General features: G+C 48.4%; 1 protein-coding gene across 3 annotated transcripts in view; it reads left to right on the top strand.

The window, feature by feature from the left end:
* The window catches only part of LOC112256781 (sprouty-related, EVH1 domain-containing protein 1), a 104,338-nt gene extending 84,647 nt beyond the window's left edge, over positions 1 to 19,691 (top strand). For all 3 annotated transcript variants that reach the window (XM_042325340.1, XM_042325341.1, XM_042325342.1), the window contains 2 exons: positions 5,565 to 5,729; positions 15,356 to 19,691. In XM_042325340.1, the coding sequence (XP_042181274.1) occupies positions 5,565 to 5,729; positions 15,356 to 16,054 (864 nt within the window). In that variant the 3' untranslated portion in view covers positions 16,055 to 19,691. The remainder of the gene's footprint in view (positions 1 to 5,564; positions 5,730 to 15,355) is intronic.
* The last annotated feature ends 3,838 nt before the right edge of the window (positions 19,692 to 23,529 follow it).

The following is a 23,529-nucleotide window of genomic DNA, read 5'->3' as shown; positions in this document are numbered from 1 at the left end:
TCACTCCAATTTGCTTACCGCCCCAATAGGTCCACAGACGATGCAATCGTAACCACACTGCACATTGCCCTAACCCATCTGGACAAGAGGAATACCTATGTGAGAATGCTGTTCATCAAATACAGCTCAGCATTTAACACCATAGTACCCTCCAAGCTCGTCATCAACCCTAGGTATCGACCCCGCCCTGTGCAACTGGGTACTCGACTTCCTGACGGGCCGCCCCCAGGTGGTGAGGGTAGGTAACAACATCTCCACCCCGCTGATCCTCAACACTGGGGCCCCACAAAGGGTGCGTTCTGAGCCCTCTCCTGTACTCCCTGTTCACCCACGACTGAGTGGCCATGCACGCCTCCAACTCAATCATCAAGATTGCAGATGACACTACAGTGGTAGGCTTGATTACCAACAACGACGAGACGGCCTACAGGGAGGTGGTGAGGGCCCTCGGAGTGTGGTGTCAGGAAAATAACCTCACACGCAACGTCAACAAAACAAAGGAGATGATCGTGGACTTCAGGAAACAGCAGAGGGAGCACCCCCCTATCTACATCGACGGGACAGTAGTGGAGAGAATAGTAAGTTTTAAGTTCCTCGGCATACACATCACAGACAAACTGAATTGGTCCACTCACACAGACAGCGTGGTGAAGAAGGCGCAGCAGCGCCTCTTCAACCTCAGGAGGCTGAAGAATTTCGGCTTGTCACCAAAAGCACAAACTTTTACAGATGCACAATTGAGAGCATCCTGTCGGGCTGTATCACCGCCTGGTACGGCAACTGCTCCGCCCACAACCGTAAGGCTCTCCAGAGGGTAGTGAGGTCTGCACAACGCATCACCTTGGGCAAATGACCTGCCCTCCAGGACACCTATACCACCCGATGTCACAGGAAGGCCATAAAGATCATCAAGGACAACAACAACCCGAGCCACTGCCTGTTCACTCCGCTATCATCCAGAAGGCGAGGTCAATACAGGTGCACCAAAGCTGGGACCGAGAGACTGAAAAACAGCTTCTATCTCAAGGCCATCAGACTGTTAAACAGCCACCACTAACATTGAGTGGCTGCTGCCAACATACTGACTCAACTCCAGCCACTTTAATAATGGAAAAATTGATGTACAAAATGTATCACTAGCCACTTTAAACAATGCCACTTAATATAATGTTTACATACCCTACATTTACTCATCTCATATGTATATACTGTGCTCTCTATACCATCTACTGCATCTTGCCATCTTTATGTAATGCATGTATCACTAGCCACTTTAAACAATGCCACTTTTATATGTTTACATACCCTACATTACTCATCTCATATGTATATACTGAACTCTATACCATCTACTGTATCTTGACGATGCCGTTCTGTATCATCACTCATTCATATATTTGTATGTACATATTCTTCATCCCTTTACACTTGTGTGTATAAGGTAGTTGTGGTGAAATTGTTAGATTACTCGTTGGTTATTACTGCATTGTCGGAACTGGAAGCACAAGCATTTCGCTACACTCGCATTAACATCTGCTAACCATGTGTATGTGACAAATAAAATGTGATTTGATTTGATATTTGCTAAGTATACATGGCAAACTGAACCCCTTAAAGAAAGTCCTTGTTTCAGAAGACCTGCCAAGCCAATCATTTAGTAGCTCCTGCTGTTCTTTAGTTCTCAGTATTTGTGATTTTTGTGTCCATCAGTGACCCGGTGGCTGGGTTGCAGTCACCTTTGACCCCTCAGTATCTGACCTCATTCACTGAGTGGAGTAGAGAAGGTCAGAGGGCGTGAGAGGGAGGGGGAATCTGTGCATGTGGAGAGCAGCATTGTTGCTAAGCAGCAGAAGAGCAGGCGGTGGGAGGAAAGGGGGGGGGGTTCAGTGAGTGAGCAACTGAGGGTGTCGCCATGGTAATTTGGCATCCGAGTGTTGCGGTCTGTGACCTGAGCTACACGGACGAGAAACCGTGAGGCTAGTCACTCTAACACCAAGCCACCCAGCTAGAGAGAGAGAGAGATAACGAACGCTCCACTTAAATGCCACCACACAATGTGTGACATTAGCCTGCACCTCTTCATAATTTAACACGTTCCAGCCTTGGCTGCATCACAGAATATGACTCCAATGATGAGAACTGTGTACACAGACAAAACATTTGTTCAGTTTTTTGTTCAGTTTCATTTATTCATCAAAGGTCTGACATGAATTGATTTAGTTGAAAGTGACCTTGTGCTGTAGCCCAGCCGAGAGCCATGAGATGAGTCACTTTGACATGGGCTGGAGGGCACTCTGGGGCCTCGTTTGGGCCTGTATTGGATTTAGCCTAGTCTTTCTCTACATAAGCTGGACTGGCCTAGTGACATGTCTGCCAAGTAGTGTTTTGGGAGGGATGTCTGGTTTTCCCCTTTATAATCTGAAGCTCTGAGTCCATGCAGACATCTTGGTTTCTGGAACCTCTTAACCTGCTGTGTGTGTAGCGTGTAGGACCCTCTTATCAGCCCACATCCTGCCCAGCAGGGGTTCAGCACCCCCACCAAAACGCCACAGTCTTCCTCTCACCACGACACCGCACACTCCACAGCCAGTCACACACATGCATAATCACACAGTCGACACATACATACACACTCAAAGGCTGACATACTGCACAAATTGCATACACCCTCCACCCTCCTTGCAGAACCCTGTTTAGGTGCAACATTTGACAGGTGTTTGAGAACGCAAAACCACATCTGTTTTGTACTGCACGATATCCGCTGAGGGGGATGGATGAGCCTCTCTCCATCTTAAATAGATATAGGACTTGTAGAAATGTAGTGTTTGGTGCGATTTGAACTCAACCAAGTATTTGAGAGGAGGTGGGGTGCCATAGTCCTGGAGAGATTAAACAAGTAAACCCCAAATGTGGGTCAAATGGCACCTGGCATGTTCTGGTTGTTTGGTTGAGGAGAAAGCGTACGGGAGAGAAGCCCCAGTAGAATCCTTGTAGAGCAGGGCTGAGCAGCATTACGAGGTTGCATTCTAGGTATGAGTCATCATCCGTAACACTGAAGAACTCATACACAATCCCACTCTCTACCCTCCTCCTCTCTCCCTCTCTAACACACATCTGAATTCCTTTTTCTTGGGATGCTTCACAATGAAATGATGTGAACAGGCAGATGCTTGGACCTGGGAGTCTTTGAGTCACTGATACAACGCACAAACAGCAGGCCAGCCCCTTCCCCTATGTGTGCCTGGGAGGGTGGAACCGCATGGAGCTCGTATGTTGGTCCTGAGCCAGGTCACCCCCCACCACCTCCACATCTCTGGGGTCAGATCGGAACCAGATTGGCACCCACGCATGCCTTTTGAATGGAGGGGCTCAGCACAGCGCTTTAAAAGGAAGCCCAAGTCTGGTTCCAATTTCATCCCCCTAACCCCCTCTCTCGCTCTTTCACACACACACACACACACACACACACACACACACACACACACACACACACACAGCTGTCATCTGGCATTTTAAATTCTGGCCTGCATTTCTCCAGCTGGAGTTGGTTTATGACATTCCCTCAGCAGATTTGTTGGCTGTGCTCGCTCTCTCACACACATGCATACACACTCACGTATGCATATGCTCACATACACACACTTTTTTGTTTTTCCCTGTTCTGTTCTTTCTCTTCTTTCCCCTCTCCTAATTCTGGCATTCCTGCTCCGACTGCTACACACACACACACACACACACACACACAGTATTTCACACACACACACACACAGTATTTTAGCAGTCTGAGGGGGAGAGGAGGGTAAAAAGAGAAAGAAGGGGGGTGGGGGGTCAAAGGAAGCATCTCTTAGCAACCACAGGACAGTAATTACTGTAGCAGCAGCTGGGAGCAAACCAGATTTCCGCTGTGTGTTAAAACACTGGCGTGGGCTACTTTACACACAGCACTGACTAACCAGAGCCAGCAGCCTCCTCCACACGCAGTCAGCGAGGCAGTGTGAGTGAGTGAGGCAGTGTGAGGCCTGAATTAGGAACGGTGTGTTTCTGCTTGTGTTTCAAATACAAAGTATATGCTTATCTGTGTGAGAATATGCATCTTTGTGTTACTGCGTATACGTTTGTGTACCAATATGTGTGAGAGAAATTGTGTGCGACTGCATGTCTAAGTGTGTGGCTGTGTGTACGTGCGCAGATGCAAGCTCCATGCTTGTGTGAGTGCTGAAATGTGCTGGCCATCATTAAGAACTCACCATTAGGCCTGTTCGACCTCTCCGCCGTACCGGTTCTACCACTCCTTTCCTCCGCACCGGTTCTACCACTCCTTTCCTCCGCACCGGTTCTACCACTCCTTTCCTCCGCACCGGTTCTACCACTCCTTTCCTCCGCACCGGTTCTACCACTCCTTTCCTCCGCACCGGTTCTACCACTCCTCTCCTCCATACCGGTTCTACCTATCCTCTCCTCTATACCGGTTCTACCTATCCTCTCCTCCATACCGGTTCTACCTATCCTCTCCTCAATACCGGTTCTACCTATCCTCTCCTCCATACCGGTTCTACCTATCCTCTCCTCCTCCATACCGGTTCTACCTATCCTCTCCTCCATACCGGTTCTACCTATCCTCTCCTCCATACCGGTTCTACCTATCCTCTCCTCCATACCGGTTCTACCTATCCTCTCCTCCATACCGGTTCTACCTATCCTCTCCTCCATACCGGTTCTACCTATCCTCTCCTCCATACCGGTTCTACCTATCCTCCATACCGGTTCTACCTCTCCTCCGCACCGGTTCTACCTATCCTCCGCACCGGTTCTACCTGTCATCCGCACCGGTTCTACCTCTCCTCTCTTTCGCACCGGTTCTACCTCTCCTCTCTTCCGCACCGGTTCTACCTCTCCTCTCTTCCGCACCGGTTCTACCTCTCCTCTCTTCCGCACCGGTTCTACCTCTCCTCTCTTCCGCACCGGTTCTGCCTCTCCTCTCCTCCAGTTCTACCTCTCCTCTCCTCCGGTTCTACCTCTTCTCTCCTCCGGTTCTACCTCTCCTCTCCTCCGGTTCTACCTCTCCTCTCCTCCGGTTCTACCTCTCCTCTCCTCCGGTTCTACCTCTCCTCCGCACCGGTTCTACCTCTCCTCTGCACCGGTTCTAGCTCAGAGCTCATAGTCCATTGTTGTCACCTAATAGGCTGGTGGGTGTATGGAAACATGTATTTGTGTGTGTTAGAGTTCTCAACAGTAGTTGTCCAATACAGTTGACTAGGATTTGTCATCAATAAAATGCCTGTGAAAACACATGGGAGGCTGAAAGGAACTCTTGAGTTCTCAACAGAAGGGGCTTGAGTCATCTCATATCACAGGCAAAGGCACAGGGAGAAATGTGTTCTCTGGGCGCTACCTGGTGGACAAATGTGGGACAAATATAGTTAGAATATCAATGGTGTCTGTAGCTAATGTGAGTCAGTGATATGCTTCTTATACCTACTTGTGAAATATAATAATGATGTCTTGTATAATTAAGGTGAAATGTGAAAGATGAATGATATAGAAGTTTTGTCATTGTGTTGCAGCCCCTGTGTGAGGCGCTGCCCTCCATCTGTACGCCAATGAAGGAGCCCTTTTCCCCACTGAGTGTCCACAATGTGGTGTCCACAGAACCCTACCGGGGCTGCTACGTCCGCGCTCAGCCCTTTGACCAGTTTCCCTCCAGCAACCACCACTACCTGCCGCCTCAGGTCAGTACCAAACACCTCTAGACTGGAAGTCTTCACGGGTACAACAGACCTGGAATTCTGAGGTCCGACTTTTTATCTGTCAGCCAATTGCAACTCAATAAAACATAAGTTATGTCCAGCTAAAAGTGGTTCCCGCCACTCGCCTCACGTGCTCCTGCTGCTGAGGAGAGAGACAGACAGGGAGCGAGTGAAGGGAGCCTTGGCCTAGGCCATTGTTGATTGCGAAGATGGCCTTTTTAACCTCTAGTGACTCCCAAACCCGCATGCGGGAGCGTAATCATCACCTGAAACTAATTAGCATAACGCAGCAGACATAAATATCCCTAGAAAATATTCCTATTCATGAAAATCACAAATGAAATATATTGAGAGACAGCTTAGCCTTTTGTTAATCACCCTGTCATCTCAGATTTTCAAAATATGCTTTACAGCCAACGCTAGACAAGCATTTGTGTAAGTTTATAATAGCCTAGCATAGCATTATGCCTTGCTAGCAGCAGGCAACCTTGTCACGGAAATCAGAAAAGCAATCAAATTAAATCGTTTACCTTTGATGAACTTCGGATGTTTTCACTAACGAGACTCCCAGGTGGGCCAAAGTTCATTTTTTCCCAAAATATTATTTTTGTAGGCGAAACAGCGAAAAATATTCCAAATTAGCTCCATAATAGACAGAAACATGGCAAACATTTTTTAGAATCCATCCTCAAGGTGTTTTTCTAATATCTATTCGATAATATATCCGTCGGGACAATTCGTTTTTCTCTAGGACCGATTGGAGTAATGGCTACCTCTGTACTTTACGCGAGAATCTCTCTCGGAGCCCCCATGTGACCACTTACGCAATGTGCTCGCCTACGGCTATTCTTCAACAGAAATGCGTAAAACTATGTCACAATGGTGTAGACACCTTGGGGGAATACGTAGAAAGCATAAGCTCGTTGATGGTACATTCACAGCTGAATAGGGAGTCATTGGAACGCAGCGCTTTTAAAACCTGGGGCACTTCCGGATTGGATTTTTCTCAGGCTTTCGCTTGCAACATCAGTTCTGTTATACTCACAGACAAGATCTTTACAGTTTTGTAAACGTTAGTGTTTTCTATCGAAAGCTGTCAATTATATGCATATTCTAGCATCTTTTCCTGACAAAATATCCTGTTTAAAACAGGAACGTTTTTTTCCCAAAAATGAAAATACTGCCCCTAGAGTCGCGACAGTTTTTAATTGAAGTTAAAAGAGAGAGAGTATAGTGAAAAGATGCCAACAAGGGGAGTGTTAAGTTTTAATGTTGTAGTGGACAAAGATGAGAAGAATGTTGATGTGGCCTAATGGACTCTGTGCAACTCGCTTTTCGGGTTTAATTTAATTTTGTGTTTATTATCATTTGTTTTATCATTGTCATTATTATTATTGTAGACTTATTTATGAATCTAAACCAGTTCTTTAAATATGCAATGTTTCATTTTGTTGGCTAAAATTAAGTTAACTTTAATTTTGTACTCCGTATTTTATTTTAAGATGGGTTAAAAGTAGGCATGTTATAAAATGTATTCTATTGCTGTACGGGTAGGGAGGAGAGGAAGAATGGGTAGGGAGGAGAGGAACAGCGGGTAGGGCGGAGAGGAGGAACAGCGGGTAGGGCGGAGAGGAGGAACAGCGGGTAGGGCGGAGAGGAGGAACAGCGGGTAGGGCGGAGAGGAGGAACAGCGGGTAGGGCGGAGAGGAGGAACAGCGGGTAGGAGGGGGGAGGAACAGCGGGTAGGGCGGAGAGGAGGAACAGCGGGTAGGGAGGAGAGGAGGAACAGCGGGTAGGGCGGAGAGGAGGAACAGCGGGTAGGGCGGAGAGGAGGAACAGCGGGTAGGGCGGAGAGGAGGAACAGCGGGTAGGGCGGAGAGGAGGAACAGCGGGTAGGGCGGAGAGGAGGAACAGCGGGTAGGGCGGAGAGGAGGAACAGCGGGTAGGGCGGAGAGGAGGAACAGCGGGTAGGGCGGAGAGGAGGAACAGCGGGTAGGGCGGAGAGGAGGAACAGCGGGTAGGGCGGAGAGGAGGAACGGGTAGGAGGGGGAGGAACGGGTAGGGAGGAGAGGAGGAACAGCGGGTAGGGCGGAGAGGAGGAACAGCGGGTAGGGAGGAGAGGAGGAACAGCGGGTAGGGCGGAGAGGAGGAACAGCGGGTAGGGAGGAGAGGAGGAACAGCGGGTAGGGCGGAGAGGAGGAACAGCGGGTAGGGCGGAGAGGAGGAACAGCGGGTAGGGAGGAGAGGAGGAACAGCGGGTAGGGCGGAGAGGAGGAACAGCGGGTAGGGCGGAGAGGAGGAACAGCGGGTAGGGCGGAGAGGAGGAACAGCGGGTAGGGCGGAGAGGAGGAACGGGTAGGAGGGGGAGGAACGGGTAGGGAGGAGAGGAGGAACAGCGGGTAGGGCGGAGAGGAGGAACAGCGGGTAGGGAGGAGAGGAGGAACAGCGGGTAGGGCGGAGAGGAGGAACAGCGGGTAGGGAGGAGAGGAGGAACAGCGGGTAGGGCGGAGAGGAGGAACAGCGGGTAGGGCGGAGAGGAGGAACAGCGGGTAGGGAGGAGAGGAGGAACAGCGGGTAGGGCGGAGAGGAGGAACAGCGGGTAGGGCGGAGAGGAGGAACAGCGGGTAGGGCGGAGAGGAGGAACAGCGGGTAGGGAGGAGAGGAGGAACAGCGGGTAGGGCGGAGAGGAGGAACAGCGGGTAGGGGAGGAACGGAGAGGAGGAACAGCGGGTAGGGAGGAGAGGAGGAACAGCGGGTAGGGCGGAGAGGAGGAACAGCGGGTAGGGAGGAGAGGAGGAACAGCGGGTAGGGCGGAGAGGAGGAACAGCGGGTGGGGCGGAGAGGAGGAACAGCGGGTGGGGCGGAGAGGAGGAACAGCGGGTGGGGCGGAGAGGAGGAACAGCGGGTGGGGCGGAGAGGAGGAACAGCGGGTGGGGCGGAGAGGAGGAACAGCGGGTGGGGCGGAGAGGAGGAACAGCGGGTAGGGCGGAGAGGAGGAACAGCGGGTAGGGCGGAGAGGAGGAACAGCGGGTAGGGCGGAGAGGAGGAACAGCGGGTAGGGCGGAGAGGAGGAACAGCGGGTAGGGCGGAGAGGAGGAACAGCGGGTAGGGGGGAGAGGAGGAACAGCGGGTAGGAGGGGGAGGAACGGGTAGGGAGGAGAGGAGGAACAGCGGGTAGGGCGGAGAGGAGGAACAGCGGGTAGGGCGGAGAGGAGGAACAACGGGTAGGGCGGAGAGGAGGAACAACGGGTAGGAGGGGGGGAGGAACGGGTGGGAGGAACGGGTAGAGGGGAGAGGAAGAACGGGTAGAGGTGAGAGGAAGAACGGGTAGAGGTGAGGAAGTGCGGGTGGAGGGGAGAGGAAGTGCGGGTAGAGGGGAGAGGAAGAACGGGTAGAGGAAGAGCGGGTGGAGGGGAGAGGAAGAGCGGGTGGAGGGGAGAGGAAGAGCGGGTGGAGGGTAGAGGGAGAGCGGGTGGAGGGTAAAGGGAGAGAGCGGGTGGAGGGGAGAGGAAGAACGGGTAGAGGGGAGAGGAAGAACGGGTAGAGGTGAGGAAGTGCGGGTGGGGGGAGAGGAAGTGCGGGTGGAGGGTAGAGGGAGAGCGTGTGGAGGGTAGAGGGAGAGCGGGTGGAGGGGAGAGGAAGAACCGGTAGAGGGGAGAGGAAGAAAGGGTAGAGGAAGAACGGGTAGAGGTGAGGAAGTGCGGGTGGAGGGGAGAGGAAGTGCGGGTGGAGGGGAGAGGAAGAACGGGTAGAGGAAGAACGGGTAGAGGTGAGAGGAAGAACGGGTAGAGGTGAGGAAGTGCGGGTGGAGGGGAGAGAGGAAGTGCGGGTGGAGGGGAGAAGAGCGGGTGGAGGAAGAGCGGAGAGGAAGAGCGGGTGGAGGGGAGAGGAAGAGCGGGTGGAGGGGAGAGGAAGAGCGGGTGGAGGGGAGAGGAAGAGCGGGTGGAGGGGAGAGGAAGAGCGGGTGGAGGGTAAAGGGGGAGAGCGGGTGGAGGGGAGAGGAAGAACGGGGAGAGGAAGAGCGGGTGGAGGGGAGAGGAAGAGCGGGTGGAGGGGAGAGGAAGAGCGGGTGGAGGGGAGAGGAAGAGCGGGGAGAGGAAGAGCGGGTGGAGGGGAGAGGAAGAGCGGGTGGAGGGTAGAGGAAGAGCGGGTAGAGGGGAGAGGAAGAGCGGGGAGAGGAAGAGCGGGTGGAGGGGAGAGGGAGAGCGGGTGGAGGGGAGAGGAAGAGCGGGGAGAGGAAGAGCGGGGAGAGGAAGAGCGGGTGGAGGGGAGAGGAAGAACGGGTAGAGGAAGAACGGGTAGAGGTGAGGAAGTGCGGGTGGAGGGGAGAGGAAGAGCGTGTGGAGGGGAGAGGGAGAGCGTGTGGAGGGGAGAGGAAGAGCGTGTGGAGGGGAGAGGAAGAGCGGGTGGAGGGGAGAGGAAGAGCGGGTGGAGGGGAGAGGAAGAGCGGGGAGAGGAAGAGCGGGTGGAGGGGAGAGGAAGAGCGGGTGGAGGGGAGAGGAAGAGCGGGTGGAGGGGAGAGGAAGAGCGGGTGGAGGGTAGAGGAAGAGCGGGTAGAGGGGAGAGGAAGAGCGGGGAGAGGAAGAGCGGGTGGAGGGGAGAGGGAGAGCGGGTGGAGGGGAGAGGGAGAGCGGGTGGAGGGGAGAGGAAGAGCGGGTGGAGGGGAGAGGAAGAGCGGGTGGAGGGGAGAGGAAGAGCGGGAGAGGAAGAGCGGGGAGAGGAAGAGCGGGTGGAGGGGAGAGGAAGAGCGGGGAGAGGAAGAGCGGGGAGAGGAAGAGCGGGCGGGAAGAACGGGTAGAGAGGGGGAAGAACGGGTAGAGGAAGAACGGGTAGAGGAGAGGAAGTGCGGGTGGAGAGGAGAGGAAGTGCGGGTGGAGGGGAGAAGAAGAGTGGGTGGAGGGGAGAGGAAGTGCGGGTGGAGGGGAGAAGAAGAGCGGGTGGAGGGGAGAAGAAGAGCGGGTGGAGGGGAGAGGAAGAGCGGGTGGAGGGGAGAGGAAGAGCGGGTAGAGGGGAGAGGAAGAGCGGGTAGAGGGAGGAAGAGGAGAGGAAGAGCGGGTAGAGGGGAGAGGAAGAGCGGGTAGAGGGGAGAGGAAGAGCGGGTAGAGGGGAGAGGAAGAGCGGGTGGAGGGGAGAGGGTGGAAGAGCGGGTGGAGGGGAGAGGAAGAGCGGGTGGAGGGGAGAGGAAGAGCGGGTGAGGGGAGAGGAAGTGCGGGTGGAGGGGAGAAGAAGAGCGGGTGGAGGGGAGAGGAAGTGCGGGTGGAGGGAGAAGAAGAGCGGGTGGAGGGGAGAAGAAGAGCGGGTGGAGGGGAGAGGAAGAGCGGGTGGAGGGGAGAGGAAGAGCGGGTAGAGGGGAGAGGAAGAGCGGGTAGAGGGGAGAGGAAGAGCGGGTAGAGGGGAGAGGAAGAGCGGGTAGAGGGGAGAGGAAGAGCGGGTAGAGGGGAGAGGAAGAGCGGGTGGAGGGGAGAGGAAGAGCGGGTGGAGGGGAGAGGAAGAGCGGGTGGAGGGGAGAGGAAGAGCGGGTAGAGGGGAGAGGAAGAGCGGGTGGAGGGGAGAGGAAGAGCGGGTGGAGGGGAGAGGAAGAGCGGGTGGAGGGGAGAGGAAGAGCGGGTGGAGGGGAGAGGAAGAGCGGGTAGAGGGGAGAGGAAGAGCGGGTAGAGGGGAGAGGAAGAGCGGGTAGAGGGGAGAGGAAGAGCGGGTAGAGGGGAGAGGAAGAGCGGGTAGAGGGGAGAGAGGAAGAGCGGGTAGAGGGAGAGGGGGAGAGGAAGAGCGGGGAGGGAAGAGCTGAGTGGAGGGGAAGAGGAAGAGGGGAGAGGGAGCGGGGGAGGGGAGAGGAAGAGCGGGTGGAGGGGAGAGGAAGAGCGGGTGGAGAGGGGGGAAGAACGGGTAGAGAGGGGGAAGAAGAACGGGTAGAGGGGGGAAGAACGGGTAGAGGGGGGGAAGAACGGGTAGAGAGGGGGAAGAACGGGTAGAGAGGGGGGGAAGAACGGGTAGAGAGGGGGAAGAACGGGTAGAGAGGGGGGGGAAGAACGGGTGGAGAGGAGGGGAAGAACGGGTGGAGAGGAGGGGAAGAACGGGTGGAGAGGAGGGGAAGAACGAGGGGAAGAACGAGAGGAAGAACGAGAGGAGAGGAGGGGAAGAACGGGTGGAGAGGAGGGGAAGAACGAGGGGAAGAACGAGAGGAAGAACGAGAGGAGAGGAGAGGAAGAACGAGAGGAGAGGAGAGGAAGAACGAGAGGAGAGGAGAGGAAGAACGAGAGGAGAGGAGAGGAAGAACGAGAGGAGAGGAAGAACGAGAGGAGAGGAAGAACGAGAGGAGAGGAAGAACGAGAGGAGAGGAAGAACGAGAGGAGAGGAAGAACGAGAGGAAGAACGAGAGGAGAGGAGAGGAAGAACGAGAGGAGAGGAGAGGGAAGAACGAGAGGAGAGGAGAGGAAGAACGAGAGGAGAGGAGAGGAAGAACGAGAGGAGAGTAGAGGAAGAACGAGAGGAGAGTAGAGGAAGAACGAGAGGAGAGTAGAGGAAGAACGAGAGGAGAGTAGAGGAAGAACGAGAGGAGAGGAGAGGAAGAACGAGAGGAGAGGAGAGGAGAGGAGAGGAGGGGAAGAACGAACGAGAGGAGAGGAGGGGAAGAACGAGAGGAGAGGAGAGGGAAGAACGAGAGGAGAGGAGAGGAAGAACGAGAGGAGAGGAGAGGAAGAACGAGAGGAGAGGAGAGGAAGAACGAGAGGAGAGGAGAGGAAGAACGAGAGGAGAGGAGAGGAAGAACGAGAGGAGAGGAGAGGAAGAACGAGAGGAGAGGAGAGGAAGAACGAGAGGAGAGTAGAGGAAGAACGAGAGGAGAGTAGAGGAAGAACGAGAGGAGAGTAGAGGAAGAACGAGAGGAGAGTAGGGGAAGAACGAGAGGAGAGGAGGGGAAGAACGGGTAGGGAGAAAAAGATCAATAATTACACAAGGAATAAGTACACAGTACCGGGACAATGTGCAGGTGCTCGAGGTAACTGAGGTAGATATGTAAATATACAGTGCATTCATAAAGTATTCATAGCCCTTGACTTATTCCACATTTTATTGTGTTACATCCTGAATTCAAAATGGATTAAATAAATTAAAAATATCACCCATCTACACACTCTCATAATGACAAAATTAAAACAGGTTTTTAGACATTTTAGTTAATTTATTGAAAATTAAATACAGAAATCTAATTTTGACATTTTTTCACACCCCTGAGTCCATACTTTTTAGAAGTACCATTGGCAGCGATTACAGCTGTGAGTGTTTCTTGGTAAGTCTCTTAAGAGCTTTCCACACCAGGATTGTGCAACATTTGCACATTCTTCAATATATTCTTCAAGCTCTGTCAAATTGGTTGTTGATCATTGTTAGACAACCATTTTCAGGTCTGGCCATAGATTTTCAAGTAGATTTAAGTCAAAACTGTTATTTGGCCACACAAGAACATTCACTGTTTTCTTGGTAAGCAACTCCAGTGTAGATTTGGCCTTGTGTTTTAGGTTATTGTTCTGCTGAAAGGTGAATTAATCTCCCTGTGTCTGGTGGAAAGCAGACTGAACCAGGTTTTCCTCTAGGATTTTGCCTGTGCTTATCCCCATTCCTTTTTTTATTATTCTGAAACTCCCCAGTCCTTAACGATTACAAGCATACCCATAACATAATGTGGCACCTTAATTGAGGTGGACGGCTGGTGGTAATGGCTGGAGTGGAATTAAATACATCAAACACATGGTTTCCATGTGTTTGATGCCATTGCATTTGCTCTGTTCCAGCCATTATTATGAGCCATCCTCCCCCCCAACAGCCTCCACTGTGATGCAGCCACCACTATGCTTAAAAATGGGTGCGGTACTCCAAACATAACACTTTGTATTCAGGACAAAAAGTGAATTGCTTTGCTGCTTTTTCTGCAGTATCACTTTAGTGCCTTGTTGCAAATAGGATGCATGTTTTGAATATTTGTATTCTATACAGGCTTCATTCTTTTCCCTCTGTCAATTAGGTTGGTATTGTGGAGTAGTTACAATGTTGTTGCTTCAACCTCAGTTTTCTCCTATTACAGCCATTAAACTAACTGATTTAAAGTCACCATTGACCTCATGGTGAAATCCTTGAGCGGTCAGATGCCAAGCAGTTGCCATACCAAGATGTTCTCAATGGTGCAGCTGTAGAACTGTTTGAGGATCTGAAGGTCCATGACAAACAAAATTCAGCCCCCTTAGGAGGAAGAGGTGTTCACAACTGTGTTGGTGTGTGTGGACCATGATAATTCCTCAGTGATGTGGACACCTAGGAACTTGAAGCTCTTGACCCGATCAACTACGGCCACGTGGATGGGGGCATGCTCAGCCCTCCGTTTCCTGTAGTACACGATCAGCTCCTTTGTCTTGCTGACGTTGAGGGATAAATTGTTGTCTTGGCACCACACTGCCAGGTCACTGACCTTCTCCCTATAGGCTGTCTCATTGTCATTGGTGATCAGGCCAACCATGTTGTGCCGTGCGAACTTATTGAATATGTTGGAGTTGTGCGTGGCCACACAGTCGTGGGTGAACAGGGAGTACAGGAGGGGACTAAGCACACATCCCTGAGGGGCCCCTTTGTTGCGGGTCAGAGTGGCAGATGTGTTGTTGCCTACTGTCACCACCTGGGGGCCGCCAGTCAGGAAGTCCAGGATCCAGTTGCAAAGGGAGGTGTTCATTCCCTGGGTCCTGAGCTTAGTGATGAGCTTGGAGGGCACCATGGTGTTGAACGTTGAATTATAATCGAACAGCATTCTCATGTAGGTGTTCCTCTTGTCCAGGTGAACATAGGAACTCTATATCTCCGTTTCTGTGTGGCTAGGCCTAAGCTTATCTTCCTTTTTTATATATATATTTTTAAATATTAATATCATACAGTGGACACCTAGACCGATACGCCTATATGCATGCAATGCACTGGCGCATATAGCACTCACATCTCTGACAGCTGAGCTGTGAGGTGGACAATTTATTGTTTTAGGAAAGTAAAAACCAATATAACAATAGGAAATTTACGTTTACGAAAATTACGTTTTATTTTATTTGTTATAGGCAGGTTTTAAGCACACATAACTGTTGATCATTTGGCCAATATCACTCGTTTATTGATGGCGTTGGCAGCGTCCAGTCTGAGGTTTCTTTCTGCTCTCGGATCATGACTGGTCTTCGGATCCAGATCGGGAGGCGTTTGTTTGGGTCTGTTTCTCCATGGGCCTTTTCAGAACGTGTCTGACAGTCCTCGGGTTCATTCGGAAACGGGTCTCCATTTTTATAAAGTTAATTTATTCATATCAGGTCAGGTGGGAATGCCACTTTCCATTCCCTAAGTTGGACCCGTGACCCACTATATTACAGTATATGAATAGCCCTGTATTACCACTGGAGATTAAACCTCCATGTTAGATCTAGTTTAATAAGGTATACTAATTCTGAAGAATGTCCTACATGACATGGAAGGACAGTAAAGATCATTCACGATGCATACTCAAATAAATTAAATATATACTGACACTGCTAAAATGTCTTGTGTTCTCTGAACTTAATCAAATAAAATAACACTGTCTCCATCAGGTGTCCTTCAAGTCTACGCGCCATGTGAGCTTTCACATGGATGAGGAGGAGATTGTAAGGATCAACCCTCGTAAGGATGTTCTGATTCGCGGCTACGAGGACTACCGCCACCCAGTCATGTGGAAGCAGGAGGCAGAGCGAGAGGACCCTGACTTCCCTGCCCTGTTCCACAAACTGGACAGCAAGAAGTGTGAGTACCTCTTCCCTGAGGGGCCGGGCATGGAGTCCCACTCAGGCCCTGGAAGTATGGGCATGGGCACAGGACTGGGGCTAGGGCTGGGTAAAGACTCCTCCAAGGTGCAGCCCTCACCGCTGCTCAAGTCCAAAAAAGGGCGGCGGAGGCGGGAAGACGGGGAGCGTTCTCGCTGCATCTACTGCCGGGAAATGTTCAACCATGAGGACAACCAGCGGGGCCAGTGCCAGGATGCTCCTGACCCCATCAAGCAGTGCATCTATAAAGTCAGCTGCATGCTTTGTGCCGAGAGCATGCTGTACCACTGCATGTCTGACTCGGAGGGAGACTTCTCGGACCCGTGCTCGTGTGACACGGCTGACGAGCAGTTCTGCCTGCGCTGGCTGGCCCTGACGGCACTGTCCTTCATCGCTCCCTGTATGTGCTGCTACCTGCCTCTGAGAGCATGCCACCACTGTGGGGAGGCCTGCAGATGCTGCGGGGGCAAGCACAAGGCCGCTGGGTGACCTGACTGAACTCTGACCCCTCACATGGGATGACCTACCCACAACACAGCTAGCTGACACAGGAAAGCGGAAAAAAGCTGGGTATTCAAATGCCGGCAACCTTGTTTTTCATTCACCTCAGAGGGGGTGACATGTTGTTGTAGACGCCGGGCTCTGGAGGTCTTTTGTGTCCTTCGACGCAGAGAGCAGCGGAAGACTAACCTTGTGCTTTACGGGCTCTGAGCGTGAAGTAGAGTTCAGGAGCTGAACGCGAGGAGAAGGCATTGAGACTAGCAGACATGGAAATATTATTAAACACTCGTACATAATACACACAACAACCAGGCCACCATGTCACTCTCCCTACAAGTAATGTGTAACTTTATGAAGGAATATTGTCTTTTGTACAGAGAGCAGCAACTACACAACAACAACAGCTAAAAAAATAAAAGAAAACATTTGTGCATACAGAAAACAAACTTGAAGTATGCTAAAAGGGATATGTTGTTGTGAACTTGTAGTTGGGTAACATTGGCAGGTCCTTTATGACTTGAGCATTCGCTGACGGTGTAATTGTTAGAGAAGGTGCACTAGAAATGTTTATCCCCCTTCACACAATTCTAATGGTACATTAACCTTAAGACCATTCTTATTGAGTCATTTAACAGTTGCTGTGGTGGATGTGTACATGTTTCCTTATTATTCCTATTCATCAATTGTTGAACAAAAAAAGAAGGTAACACCTTTTTATCTTTTGCTGGTACAGTCTGACATAGCTAGATGTTAGAATGATTTCCTTGTTTTGGTAAGGTGATGTGGACCACTTAATTGCATTCCAACAAAGTGATCAATTCCATGAGCAGGAGCGAAAATATGGTAATGTCTTTTGCAGTCCTCCATCCCCCGAACTAGTCAAGAATTAATGTTAGCACTTCTTGACTCACCTTCCATGAGACCAAAATTCCAGGTACTTTAACAGATTTTCTATTTTGACTCCATCACATCTTCGCTTCATGGTAAAACTGTTGTTTTTTATTTAAAGCTGAAGTTTTTCCGGTTAATGTTGGTGAGTAAGGGGTCTTGAGTGCCCCTTTGTTGAACAAGGCACTTAAATTAAACTAGTTTGGGGAAAACCTTTTGTTTTTATTAGTCTGAAACTAGAAATTACCAACTAAAACTCTAATTTTGTGTGCGAAAAGCCAACCTTGAAAGCACTGGTCTCCAAGCTTTGGTTACAGCACCATCTTCAAATCTCAAAAGTACTTGATGTCTGTCCCCTTGTGGATTGAAGCATTTGTAACGAGTCAAATGTACTACTGTTAAGTCATTTTGCAGCTTGTCCATGGTAAGTCAGAGAATACATAGTTTAACATTGGCCCAGTCATGAATGAACAGGTACCTCATTTTAAATGTCAAAGGGCATTTGCCTATAAGTAATTATAGCATATGGGTATGATTGTTTGTTACACACTATATGTGCGTAGGTCTTCATATGCAGTGAGATGTCAAGCACAGTGATCATAGAATCTGATAACTATGTTGACTCGTTGTTACAAACCTGACTTTGTTGAAAGCTGATGGGGAGATGCAGTATGAAGGTCCTTGTTGAAATCCATATTTCACTCCGAGGAACATAGCCACAATAACTGTAGACATACCTCTGGTTGTATTCATTTGATGCTGCGTCTTTAAAAGACAGTATGTTATTGCTAATTCCACTGTTTTAAGAAATCTGTCTGCCTGTGTTCCGGAATTGTTTTTGAGAACAAAGAAATTGGTTTATTTGATCATTTAGGCCAGCGGTGTCAGTCATTCCACGGAGGGTTGAGTGTCTGGGTTTTTGTTTTTTTCCTTTCAATTAAGACCTAGACACCCAGGTTAGGGGAGTTCCTTACTAATTAGTTCATCAATCAAGTACAAGGGTGGAGCAAAAACCCTCAGACACTCCATGGAATGAGTTTGACATGTGATTTAGACAAAATCGTTATCAAAAGGATTTAAAGTCACCCCTATTTAAAAAGCTTGTCATTTCAGCCCTGTACTGTAACCAATAGATATGCACACCATCCCCCGGACCACCCCTTCTTGAGAAGGACGTGGCAACCCTGTCGTCGCCAGACTGTATGGGGGGCAGTCAACTTCTTCCATATCCCTCTCTTATGCCCCAAGCGAGGTACCAACCAACACTCTTTACTTTCTATGCAAACTGTTGACCATGAGAAACACATAGACCTCTCCACACTGAGTCAGTGACAGGAAACTTTACTAACGCTATGTAGACGTTACCCCAGGTACTAAACTCCAAGCACCTATAAATAAGTAACACTATATTTAAATACGAGGATCAGAATCCCATTTTGTTTTTTGGAAATTAAGAGAGCTGTATTTGTCATTGCTGTCAGCATATACTGTAGCTTCAATTGACAGCATTATGTACATAGGTCACCTTTTAGTATTATTTCACATTGAAAGTGGAGGGCGTTCATGATGGAAATGACAATTGAGCTTTTAATGGAGTTTCATTCTAGTTTTCTATGAAGGGAGGAAGGGAGTGCTAACATGGTACAGTAGTGGCAGTCCACTTATTTATATATATATATAAAGCTGCTAGATACAATCACTAATTCTTTTATTGATTTGAGAGAAAAGTCAGCACCTAGTTCCTATGACCGCATATAACCATGTGTGTGCGTGCTCATTTGGTTGGTTTATCCATGTTTTTATTCTCCCATGTTGTAATTTGGATTGCCCTGCATATTTCAAGCTGAACCCAAGATGAGATGAACCTGATTTAAAAACTTGCTGGCTGAGGAGTAAAGGGTAGGACGTACATTCATACAAGTTTAGCTGAGAGATACTGAAATCATCTGTTTCATTCTGCATTAACCAGCACAGTGTAACTCGCTATCATGTACTGTATTATATATGCAACATGTTTGTCTGCTTTAATATATTTATGTTTAACTGTCAGTTAACTTTGCATAAGACTTCAGTTCTTAACCACTTTGCTGCTAGTCTTTTATTCTTCTTTCAGTCTTGGAAAGTGCATATTTTTGGAATGCTTAAAAATGGACATTCTTGACTTTGTCTGCGTTAAAAAGATATGCCTATATAAACGTGTTCAGTGTATTGCTTAAAAGGGTTTCTTTTCACAGCAGTGGAGTGGTTACTTTTCAATTCTCCAATGCTTTGGTGCACTGATGATGTATGTAGGTTTTTTTTCTTACAGCGCTTGATGATGTAACATTTCTGTGATTAGTTCTAAATTGTGGAAAACATTTGTGTTTTGTAAATTGCAGTATAAATGGTACTCTTAATTCTTCCTTTCTCATGCCTCTTTTCTATCAGTTTCTTAGTGCCATTGGCTTCACATCCTGACAACCTTGAAAAAGTGCCTCACGTCCATCATAGTTTCCATCTAAAACTTAACAGCTCTTGTTCTGGTTATATTGGTTTATATATGTCTCGGTATTTCTACCATGGTTTGAAAATTCTAAGTATATGATGTAAAATATATAGTTCAATAACTCATGTCATAGTTGTATTTTCTTTATACAGATGTAACTTGTTACTTTTCATAAATATATCATGTAAATATGCATACACTTGTAATTTGTCATATCAAATAACATTATCATAATAAAATGGTGAGTTTTAATCTTGTGTGATTCTTTTGAAGACTTCAATCGTTCTCTTTCCTCCTCAGGTTTCCTTATGATCCGAGGGGAGTCCATAGTGTTATATTAATATGATGGAGACTTTACATATGCACTGTGCAACCAAATTGTACATAAGTAACTTCAATGAAACATTCTGGTTTTCATTTTAACAGTTCGTTGCAAAAGTGAGATGTTGGTCCTTTAGTAAGTACATCTAGCTCATTTTGCCCCTAGCAGTTCAACTCGTGATAGTGCTCCTGTCATATCAAGGGAGGGTTTGGTATGAAATACACTCCCTTCAAGATGTGCTGGGTGGTACCACCCCAAGGCTCACTATAAAAGCAGGTGACCTCGTGCCTGGTAATGGTCTTGGTAAGTGGAGTGTGCCATTATAATTTGCATGATGCTTCCTTGACCAGACTACTGACATTACACAAAATTCAAAGGGCACACTTTCTGTTTCTTACACATCTGGGTCATTCCATGAAACTGTAGGATTTGAGTCCAATATTTTAAGTATTGTGTCACCATCTAATTTAAAAAGCTTTTTTTATATATAAATTGATATGTCCCAGTATTGAAGTGTAAGGAACATGAATTTCATCTTTATCAGAAGATATCTTGTTTTTAACTGACACTAAGCATTTTGTCATGTCCCCCGTGGCCTTCACTGAATTTGTACTTAGGATATATATAACCTATACATTTTGCCATTGATATAAACATCTGTGTTCTTTTGCTGAGAATGTATTTTTTCCAAATAAATGCATGATTTTGATTTAAAAATCACAATATTTAGTTGCGTACCTCAGTCTACCCTCAACCCTGTTGAACCAACCAAACTCCCCCATAAAAATAGGGAACTTATACTATACTTATGTGACAATATCGACTGGAAGTGCCATCATACAAGTCTTCTGAACAATATGGTGAAAAGAATGGCAAGTTATCACATTATTGTATATCTATATTTCATTGATTTGTATTGTTAGATTGGGGTCATCGACCTCAACTCAACTCTGTTACATTAAATAAAGATGGGAAACTATTACTTATCAAAACTCTCTTCTTACTGCAAACATACAGTTGATGTCAGAAGTTTACCAACACTTAGGTTGGAGTCATTAACTTGTTTTTCAACCACTCCACACATTTCTTGTTAACAAACTATTGGCAAGTCGGTTAGGACATCTACTTTGTGCATGACATCTACTTTGTGCATGACACAAGTCATTTTTCCAACAATTGTTTACAGATTTCACTTATTCTAATTCACTGTATCACAATTCCAGTGGGTCAGAAGTTTACATACACTAAGTTGACTGGGCCTTTAAACAGCTTGGAAAACTCCAGAAAATGACATCATGGCTTTAGAAGCTTCTGATAGGCAAATTTACATCATTTGAGTCAAGTGGAGGTGTACCTGTGGATGTATTTCAAGACCTACTTTCAAACTCAGTGCCTCTTTGCTTGACATCATGGGAAAATCAAAAGAAATCAGCCAAGATCCCAGCAAAGTCATTGTAGACCTCCACATGTCTGGTTCATCCTTGGGAGCAATTTACAAACTCCAGAAGGTACCACGTTCATCTGTACAAACAATAGTACACAAGTATAAACACCATGGGACCACGCAGCCGTCATACCGCTCCAGGAAGGAGACGCGTTCTATATATATACAGTGGGGAGAACAAGTATTTGATACACTGCCGATTTTGCAGGTTTTCCTACTCACAAAGCATGTAGAGGTCTGTAATTGTTATCATAGGTACACTTCAACTGTGAGAGACTGAATCTAAAACAAAAATCCAGAAAATCACGTATGATATTTAAGTAATTCATTTGCATTTATTGCATGACATATGTATTTGATCACCTACCAACCAGTAAGAATTCCGTCTCTCACAGACCTGTTAGTTTTTCTTTAAGAAGCCCTCCTGTTCTCCACTCATTACCTGTATTAACTGCACCTGTTTGAACTCGTTACCTGTATAAAAGACACCTGTCCACACACTCAATCAAACAGACTCCAACCTCTCCACAATGGCCAAGACCAGAGAGCTGTGTAAGGACATCTGGGATAAAATTGTAGACCTGCACAAGGCTGGGATGGGCTACAGGACAATAGGCAAGCAGCTTGGTGAGAAGGCAACAACTGTTTGTGCAATTATTAGAAAATGGATGAAGTTCAAGCTGATTGACAATACATTTCACATGCTGTTGTGCAAATGGAATAGACAACAGGTGGAAATTATAGGCAATTAGCAAGACACCCCCAATAAAGGAGTGGTTCTGCAGGTGGTAACCACAGACCACTTCTCAGTTCCTATGCTTCCTGGCTGATGTTTTGGTCACTTTTGAATGCTGGCGGTGCTTTCACTCTAGTGGTAGCATGAGACGGAGTCTACAACCCACACAAGTGACTCAGGTAGTGCAGCTCATCCAGGATGACACATCAATGCGAGCTGTGGCAAGAAGGTTTGCTGTGTCTGTCAGCGTAGTGTCCAGAGCATGGAGGCGCTACCAGGAGACAGGCCAGTACATCAGGAGACGTGGAGGAGGCCGTAGGAGGGCAACAACCCAGCAGCAGGACCGCTACCTCCGCCTTTGTGCTAGGAGGAGCACTGCCAGAGCCCTGCAAAATGGCCTCCAGCAGGCCACAAATGCGCATGTGTCTGCTCAAACGGTCAGAAACAGACTCCGTGAGGGTGGTATGAGGGCCTGACATCCATAGGTGGGGGTTGTGCTTACAGCCCAACACCGTGCAGGACGTTTGGCATTTGCCAGAGAACACCAAGATTGGCAAATTTGCCACTGGCGCCCTGAGCTCTTCACAGATGAAAGCAGGTTCACACTGAGCACGTGACAGATGTGACAGAGTCTAGAGACGCCGTGGAGAACGTTCTGCTGCCTGCAACATCCTCCAGCATGACAGGTTTGGCGGTGGGTCAGTCATGGTGTGGGGTGGCATTTCTTTGGGGGGCCGCACAGCCCTCCATGTGCTCGCCAGAGGTAGCCTGACTGCAATTAGGTACTGAGATGAGATCCTCAGACCCCTTGTGAGACCATATGCTGGTGCGGTTGGACCTTGGTTCCTCCTAATGCAAGACAATGCTAGACCTCATGTGGCTGGAGTGTGTCAGCAGTTCCTGCAAGAGGAAGGCATTGATGCCATGGACTGGCCCGCCCGTTCCCCAGACCTGAATCCAATTAAGCACATCTGGGACATCATGTCTCGCTCCATCCACCAACGCCAAGTTGCACCACAGACTGTCCAGGAGTTGGCGGATGCTTTATTCCAGGTCTGGGAGGAGATCCCTCAGGAGACCATCCACCACCTCATCAGGAGCATGCCCAGGCGTTGTAGGGAGGTCATACAGGCACGTGGAGGCCACACACACTACTGAGCCTCATTTTGACTTGTTTTAAGGACATTACATCAAAGTTGGATCAGCCTGTAGTGTGGTTTTCCACTTTAATTTTGAGTGTGACTCCAAATCCAGACCTCCATGAGTTGATACATTTGATTTCCATTGATAATTTGTGTCATTTGGGTGTCAGCACATTCAACTATGTAAAGAAAAAAGTATTTAATAAGAATATTTCATTCAGATTCTAGGATGTGTTATTTTAGTGTTCCCTTTATTTTTTTGAGTAGTATATATATACACACACACACACACACACACACACACACACACACAGTACCAGTCAAAAGTTGACACACCTACTCATTCAAGGGTTTTTCTTTATTTTACTATTTTCTACATTGTAGACTATGAACTAACTTGGAAATAACACATGGAATCATGTAGTAACTAAAAAAGTTTGAAACAT

Source organism: Oncorhynchus tshawytscha, linkage group LG08 (genome assembly GCF_018296145.1).
Source record: "Oncorhynchus tshawytscha isolate Ot180627B linkage group LG08, Otsh_v2.0, whole genome shotgun sequence".
In the NCBI taxonomy this organism is placed as follows: Eukaryota; Metazoa; Chordata; class Actinopteri; order Salmoniformes; family Salmonidae; genus Oncorhynchus; species Oncorhynchus tshawytscha.
This window is presented reverse-complemented; position numbering and strand designations above follow the sequence as displayed.